The 8,439-nt window shown below is 54.7% G+C and overlaps 1 protein-coding gene across 1 annotated transcript in view; it reads left to right on the top strand.

The window, feature by feature from the left end:
- Nucleotides 1–2,030, top strand: part of LOC119091664 (uncharacterized) — a 7,991-nt gene extending 5,961 nt beyond the window's left edge. The window contains exon 3 of the mRNA XM_037214479.1: nucleotides 815–2,030. Coding sequence (XP_037070374.1) covers nucleotides 815–1,655 — 841 coding nt within the window. The 3' untranslated portion in view covers nucleotides 1,656–2,030. The remainder of the gene's footprint in view (nucleotides 1–814) is intronic.
- Nucleotides 2,031–8,439: the final 6,409 nt, after the last annotated feature.

Below are 8,439 nucleotides of genomic sequence, written 5' to 3'. Positions count from 1 at the left end.
TGAGGACAGCTGGGGTGGGGCACGTACAACATCATGATGCTTTTTTTCTCCATATCATATAATTCAGCTGGTGTTGAATTTCCCACTGCTTATGACTTGTCCGTGTCTTTTAGGGTTTTGTGGCGAAGACACATGCTGCAATTTCGGCCAATTATACTTTGGCGCATTGCCACTTACTGGATGTCTTATGGCTTTATACTTGTAAAGCTTGTGATGACTTCATACCACCTTGTCATATATTCATACCTTGTGTTACTCTCGTACCTTGTGATACCTTCATACTTTGGGATGCCTGTATACCTTGTGATACACTCGTACCTTGTGATACCTCATGTCTTTTGATACCTTCATGCCCTTTGTTAACTTCATACCTTGTAATACCCTCATATCTTTCGATACCTGCATAACTTGTGATAGTTTCACACCTCGTGATACTTCCATACCTTTTTATACCTTCATACCCTGTGATACACTCATATCTTGTGATATCTTCATACCCTTTGATAACTTCATACCTTTTGATACCTTCATACCTACTGATATCTCTATATCTTGCGATACATTCATATCTTTTGATATATTGATACCTTTTGATACCTTTGTACCTTGTGATACATTCATACCCTGTGATACCTTCATACCTTCTGATATATTCATAGCTTGTGATGCCTTCAAACCTTGTGATATATTCATGTAATACCTTCATACTTGTGACTTTGTTCCTTGCCACCATGCCATCCAGCCAGATGGCCGCTGGCTCAAGCATAGATGACCATCCAGACCATGCCCTGTCACAGCACCGCTTCCGCTCCAGATCCGTGTCGGAGGACTGCACCGGCTGCAGCGCGTGGGACCGCGCCCGCGCCGTCGAAGCGCTCTCCGGCCTCCAGGTGTACCAGCAGCTGGCTCGGGCGCTCTCGGAGGCCAACCTGCGCACGCACTGCCGCCGGCTGATGCAGCCGGGCGGCAAGTGCTTTTGTTCGGGGAATGACGGCGGCCAGTGTGAAGTGGTCGCCGCCATGGACGGCAAGAAGCCGGTGTGCCTGGACGCGGGGCTGCTGCCGGAGGGCGAGCCGTGCCTGGTCTATTCGTTCGGCGTCAGGACCGATCCGTCGTTCGAGGTCGAGATGGCGCGCTTCGGGTGCGAGGTGCACGCGTTCGACCCGACGGTGGCCAAAATGACGTCGCTGCCGGCGGGCGTGCAGCACCACCTCATCGGCATCGACGGACGCACGTGGACGCACCGCACCGCCGATGGCCGCGATCTGCCGCTGATGACGCTCGACGACCTCAAGAGCGCGCTGGGCCACGAGGGCCGTCGCATCGACTACATTAAGCTGGACGCTGAGGGCAGCGAGTGGAACGTGCTGCAGCACCAGCTGACCGCCGGCGGCACGGCGCTGCGCGGCACGCCGCAGGTGGCTATCGAGTTCCACCTGATGTTCCCGCACGGGACGCTCAGCGACAACCCGAGCTGGCAGCACCAGCTGTTGGAGGAGGACGCGCGCCATCAGCTAAGGACGCTGCGCGCGCTGGAGACGGCCGGGTTCCGGCTTGCCACGATCAAGTCCTTCGGCGAGTTCCCCGGCATCGGCCTGGCGCACGCGTATGAGACGCTCTGGATCCAGCGCGAGGGGGGCGACGAGGGGACCTAGTGGTGGGCGCCGGGCTTAGTCATAATGCCGAGGTACCAGTCCGAGCATGCCGCTTCGAGTCTTTGGTGAATCCCTCCAAGGTTGCTTGAGTCAGGGCTCCAGGTCGAGGCACTGAGATGTTGAATCTTGCTTCGGTCCATGCTCCAGTGCCTTGAGTATGAATCCAAATCCGAGAGATTCAATTACACTGGTCATGAGTCCGATCTCGGCCCTGATTCATGAATGCCATTCCAAGAAGAGCAATTAAATGGAGTTTAGAGTCGACTACGAGCCCATCACGATATTACTCTGTCATGAATGTTCTATGACTGTAATGGTCTATACCTGCAATGCTGTGGTTGCTCACCACTCAAAACAATCAGCCAAAGAGCTTGATCAGTGCGTATGTTGTGGCTGTGGATTGATGTGACGCCGGTGCGTCAGGGACATCAGATTCAGTTCAGTCAGTGTCTCAGCGTAAGGGGATGAGTTCTATGCATCGCACCTGCAGCTGGTCTGAGTTTGCCTGCTGCTCATGAGATGGGCTGTGGTGGCCGAGAGGGCCGAGCGGCAGAGATCTTGCGTGGGACCCACGGGAGGGCACGGGTCCGCAGATGGCAACAGTGTCACATGGCACCCGTCGTCAAGGGCGGGGGGGGGGGGGCGGGCGGGTCGCTGACAATGACCTTCATCTTGCGCTTGCTCGAATCGGCAAGTGTAAAACTGGTGGCGCGGGAACCACGCAAGTTACGTGCAACCAGTGTCATGCTTAGCTCCCGCGTGTGCCGACGTAGTGGACCCGACTCAGCGCCCCGCCAGTCACGATGGTGGACCCGACTCAGCGCCCCCGCCAGTCACGATGGTGGACCCGACTCAGCGCCCCGCCAGTCGCGATGGTGGACCCGACTCAGCGCCCCGCCAGTCACGGTGGTGGACCCGACTCAGCGCCCCGCCAGTCGCGGTGGTGGACCCGACTCAGTTCCCCGCCAGTCACGATGGCCCCGTTAATGCGGTCGGGCGGCGACCGTTAGGAAGTCGCGGCCAGGCGCCAAGGATCGCCGGCAGTGCCGCAGGGGCTGGGGCTAGATGATGTCCATATATGATGTCCATATGCTGGTGCGTGTGTGAGCGGCGAGCAGCGCCAACGGAATGCGATGTGGCCTTCAGCGTCGCACCGCGGCGGGCCCTAACTTGCGACATGAATCGATTCCGCTCAAGTTATCAACTTGTGTGCGTGGAGATCGATGATGGTGATGGATAGATAAGGTGGATGTACTGTGTTACGCCCGTTATGTCAGACAAAGCAGGTGATGCCATGCATTAAATGCTGTCTGGTAGCTCGCGATGTGAAGATATATGACTGAAACACATAATCATTCTAATGGCCATCAAAAATTACGCAGGTCATGGTTATTACGATGATTGCACGAGAATCAAATCGAGAATGCACCGCCTGAAATTTGGCTCTCCGCAGTTTGTAGCCACTGTCGCCACGTACCGCGTCTTCTCTGAAATCCCCGCAAGACATGACGAAACGCACTCCGCCGGCACATAGCCGTTAACATGAACAGAAGCATGTGTCACATGTATGTCATATGTCTTACCTTAATTACCCTGTATATTTAGTTCAATGTTCGTGCCTGATTTTTGGCACCATTTGGGAGTAAATGTTTCAACGACGGTTAATTATTTGCGGTGCTTAAATTTTGATCCAGATATCACGTAGTGAAATGTTTCATCTAAAACACATACCAGCATTCTACACGGATGTCACTGACACAAGATGTATGGAGAGTTCAGAGCACGTAAAACTCATTTGAAAACCGGTTATACCATTTACTCATATTGTGTCCAACGCGTAATGAATTGGTAGCGTATATCAAACGAACAACCTTTTTAAAAAGACCAACCAAGACATTTGAAGCCGTGTATTTGATCTGGCGCGCCCAGTATCGCGCGCTTGATGCGGCGCGCCCCGTATCGCGCGCTTGATGCGGCGCGCCCCGTATCGCGTGCTTGATGCGGCGCGCCCCATATCGCGTGTTTGATGCGTGTGTACTGTCGCATGCATGCCATGCCGTACTTCTCGCGTGCTCTGGAGCGCCGCGACTGACGCCATCTGCCGCAGTGTACGCTAGGCCTCAGGGGCTCGTCGTCTTTTTTGTTAGATTTGGTCCATTGTCACGTCAAGTGTCGAAATTTCTCAAACTTTGCTGCCAACTGCTCGACATCTGATGCAAGCTTCTTGTCTCAGGGCGCGACTATGAAGCCCTGGGCTCCGCTTAGCTATGTTCCTGAGTCGGGGCCTCTTGGCCCAGGGTTGGTGGGCCCCTCGGCCCTGAGGCCCCTTAGATAGGGAGGGCCTCTTTGTCGTTCAGAGCAACCAATAGCAGCCCGCTCCGTGTCGGTCTGGGCCCTGAACGCTCACTTTCCAAGCAGGGACAAGGCCGGACTCGCAATTGCTCCGTAAGGCCACGTGCATCTATCAGGCCCCTGAAACAGCAAGCGGTCCTCATGTTAATTTTTGGGCCATTTTTTCATGTTGATGCACAAGTTTGGTGCGTTATTGAGGCATGTCAGTAGGTTAGGACCAACGTGTTGGACAAGCGCAAGTGAATGGGTAACGGGCGGGTACAATTGATTAGGAACGGGTAGTGGGTGTGCATGGGGATAGCCAATGTGTAACGGGCGGGTACAATTGATTAGGAACGGGTAGTGGGTGTGCATGGGGATAGCCAATGTGTAGCGGGCGGGTACAATTGATTAGGAACGGGTAGTGGGTGTACATGGGGATAGCCAATGTGTAGCGGGGCGGGTACAATTGATTAGGAACGGGTAGTGGGTGTACATGGGGATAGCCAATGTGTAGCGGGCGGGTACAATTGATTAGGAACGGGTAGTGGGTGTACATGGGGATAGCCAATGTGTAGCGGGCGGGTACAATTGATTAGGAACGGGTAGTGGGTGTACATGGGGATAGCCAACGTGTAGCGGGCGGACCTGGGCATTGCCCATGGGTGGCGGGTGGAGTGGGTAAATCAAGCTTTCCCGTGAAGGCCTCTCAGGGACAGGGATGGGACGCCGAATGTCAGCGGGCCGCTTTATCCTGTCCGGGCCCTCTGGCCCGACAATAGAGATATGAAGAATGGCAGTGCATCGACCCGGGCCCGGCTCCCGGCTCCCCGGTCAAGGGGGCGGGGTCTCCGCGTCAGGCAGGGAACCTCTGCTGGAGTTATATCTCTGAGGGCCTACGGATTAACCAGGTGGGCCCGACCCGTGTCTTTAGAATGGGCAGTCGATAGAGGTTGAAAGTTTGTCCGTTTTTTTGCCCGCTTCATATTTCAGCACAACAGTGCAGCCATTGGCATGTTGATGACTATTTGCCACTGAAGAATGCTACCGATAATGCGTGGGCCCTCCGACAGTAACGGCCAACAACCACAACTATTCAGCGCACGCGAGTACAGCCACAGCTAAACCAGCGGTCTCGGAAGAGCTTCTCCGCAGTGGGAGACCCCCACCAAACCAAATGTGCTGCTGCTGAGTCAGCGATGCGTGACAAAGCAGTTAGGGCGCCCGCTGCGCTGCTGAGTGAAATCGCCAGTCACGCGAGAGAAGCGTCTATCACGTGACCATCTGACGGCTACAACAGGCGACGCCACAGTCTGTGCCCATTACCGATGGGTCCGTTGGACGGCTTTCTGAGCGTCCGACGAACCCACTGCCTTTGCCGTGTCAGCCTGTCGTAACATCATTTGGGTTTGGGTTTCCATTGGGGTTGGCTAACATTAAGGTTAATTCAAGCAGCACGTGTCAGACTGCCGTAACATCACGCATGTATCAGCCTCCATGTCTGTGTCAGCATGCTGTCCTGCCATGTCTGCGTCAGTCTCCTGTCACGCCATACCGCTTTCAGCCGGTTGTCACACCATGCATGCCTGCTGAGTTTCCATGCCTGCGTCGGCGTGTTGCCACGCCATACCTGTGTCAGCCTGCTGTCGCAAAATCGGCTAGTGAAACAAATAACATCAAAACGTTTGGAACTCCCCATATATATATATATATATATATATATATATATATATATATATATATATGCATATGTTTGTGTGTGTACATAGATGCAATATCAAAGAAAACATGCCTCATTAAAGATATGCCATATCCCGTGATTTTGGGGGCCCTTTTGCTATCAGGGAACCTTTTTCAACCCTGTCCTCTCTGGCTGCGCGCCTGTCCCCCTCCCCCCCCCCCCCAGGCTTCACGGATTGTCATAACGGAGCATCATCGGCGGAGTTTGGTGCCAGCTCCCAAACGATTGGCGGGGGGGGGGGGGGGGCGGGGCAGAGGACGGCTGTCGACGGCGCGAAGAAAGCCGTGCTGACACGGACCGGAGTGGTCACTCGCTCCCGGGGTAGTCACGCAATCCCGGAGTAGCAACGCACTCCCGGAGTAGCTGCGCACTCCTGGAGTGGTAATTGAAGGAGTCAAGCCGAAATCTGGGGGACCGACTCTGAACTCGACCGACTAACCGAGGCCGACTGAAAAAATGGCATTTTGAAAAGAAGATGTGACAACGTACAGTATATCAACAAAATATTGATGGACAAGGCAAATTTTGCGAAATTTGGGAGCACAAGTTATCCCTCCGCTCCTCCATCACCCCAGTGGTCACATCCATGGATGAGAGAGCGCGGCCCGCGACTACCGTTAGATTCCTGCCGCCATCACTGCAGCATCACATCCCGTTTCCCATAGCTGTGCTGGTGGAGTCTTGGAGCCGATGTCACCGTTACGACGGCCTCGCTGGCGCCCCGGTGCTCGTCCACACATATCTGCTGCTCCCTGCGTCGTGTCAGGGCTTATCTCTTACGTGTTCGCCTCCTTTCCCAGCGTCCTCGTCACAGACAGCCCCTGTAGTGTGCTCTTGGAACTCCTTCACCGGTCTCGGACCCGTAGCGATTTGCCCATGGTTCGGCAGGTGGCCGCCGTCGGGTCACCGATGATGTTTTGTGCTGTTTTTGCCCACCGACCGCGAGTGAGCAGATGCCTGAGGTGCCCACCGATGTCTAACCGCGGCAAAAAAAACCTCGTATCAACGTGCGTAATTTTAGGAAAATGTCAAGAAGCTGTGTCATTTCCTGCTGAAAATAGGAACGAAGCCATTGAGACCTAGAAGTGAATACTGTATACTAAGCGGCAAGGGGCAGGGCTGAAGACGCCAAGGATGGTCAGTATGGGCAGGGGCGTAGCTGGTACAAGACAAATTGGAGGAGCGAGTTTTTTAATGCCGTTACCCAAGAACAGTTACCCAGGAGCGCCCCTCTGTCTACCCCAGCGACGCAATGAACCGTACGCTAACACCAGAAAACATTGAATCAAGTCGCGGCACTACCAGCTAAAAAGAAGAAACAAACATAAAGAAGTAGGCGAAGAGGTGGTACAGACCAGGCAGGAATCATGTTGCAATAAGCAAGGATAAATTATGCTTGAGAAGGCCGCAAGTGGTCATGGCCAAAATCAGTTGATGGCAGCCCGCTGGAATCACCCAAAAAAACTGCTACCACACAGTCGGCGTTAGTAAAGGTTTTCAGCCACACAAATCGGAGGGGGACACAAACCTGGTCATTTCTTGCTGGGTTTTGAGCTGGATCTCTAGGGAGTTCTCTCAGCTATGCGGAGCTTGTTGCTGGAAGCAGTCCCGGAGCCAGCGCCATGAACTTGGGTACAAGTGTATGAATATGGCTATACCAGAACGTGATTATGAAGCATGAAGGAAGTAGAGGGAGTTATGAACTTAATTGTGGAGCACTAAGTGAGTTATCTACCATACCGGTGCAAAAAACGCGAGATCTTCAAATATGCTGGTTAAGTTCATATGTGTTCACAAAATACCTGCGGGTGATGTCCTTAACAACGGTTTCTGATCCAGGGATATCAGCCATTCTTGGGAAATATCAAATCACAACATTGTTTCGCAGCTTAGGGCCAGGGCAAGATAGCAGTGCCGTAAAAGGACAGGTCGCAAGGTAAGGTCACCAGTGGAGGGCAGCTTGGGCTCGGACAGTGCAGAAGGAGGAAAGGTCACGCGGTGGACAGCCAGTGGAGGGCAGCTCGGGCTCCGGACAGTGCAGAGGGAGGAAAGGTCACGCGGTCAGACCAGCAGTGGAGGGCAGCTCGGGCTCGGACAGTGCAGAAAGAGGCAAGGTCACGCGGTCAGACCAGCAGTGGAGGGCGCTCGGGCTCCGGACAGTGCAGAGGGAGGAAAGGTCACGCGGTCGGACCAGCAGTGGAGGGCAGCTCGGGCTCCGGACAGTGCAGAAGGAGGAAAGGTCACGCGGCCAGACCACCAGTGGAGGGCAGCTCGGGCTCCGGACAGTGCAGAGGGAGGAAAGGTCACGCGGTCAGACCAGCAGTGGAGGGCAGCTCGGGCTCCGGACAGTGCAGAAAGAGGCAAGGTCACGCGGTCAGACCAGCAGTGGCGGGCAGCTCGGGCTCCGGACAGTGCAGAGGGAGGAAAGGTCACGCGGTCGGACCAGCAGTGGAGGGCAGCTCGGGCTCCGGCCAGTGCAGAAGGAGGAAAGGTCACGCGGCCAGACACACCAGTGGAGGGCAGCTCGGGCTCGGAACAGTGCAGAGAGAGGAAAGGTCACGCGGTCAGACCACCAGTGGAGGTCAGTTGGCGTTCACAATACCGCAGATACAGGACGGGGCCACAGGGTCAGGCTGTCAGTGAAGTACAGCTGGCAAGCGGGCTTTATTGTGACGGATTGCAAGCCACACACAGTCGGCGGTGGAGAACAGC

Source organism: Pollicipes pollicipes, unplaced genomic scaffold (assembly GCF_011947565.3).
Source record: "Pollicipes pollicipes isolate AB1234 unplaced genomic scaffold, Ppol_2.1 Scaffold_1600;HRSCAF=1878_pilon_pilon_pilon, whole genome shotgun sequence".
Classification (NCBI taxonomy): Eukaryota; Metazoa; Arthropoda; class Thecostraca; order Pollicipedomorpha; family Pollicipedidae; genus Pollicipes; species Pollicipes pollicipes.
The sequence above is the reverse complement of the archived record's forward strand: the minus strand, read 5'-3'. Positions and strand labels throughout refer to the sequence as shown.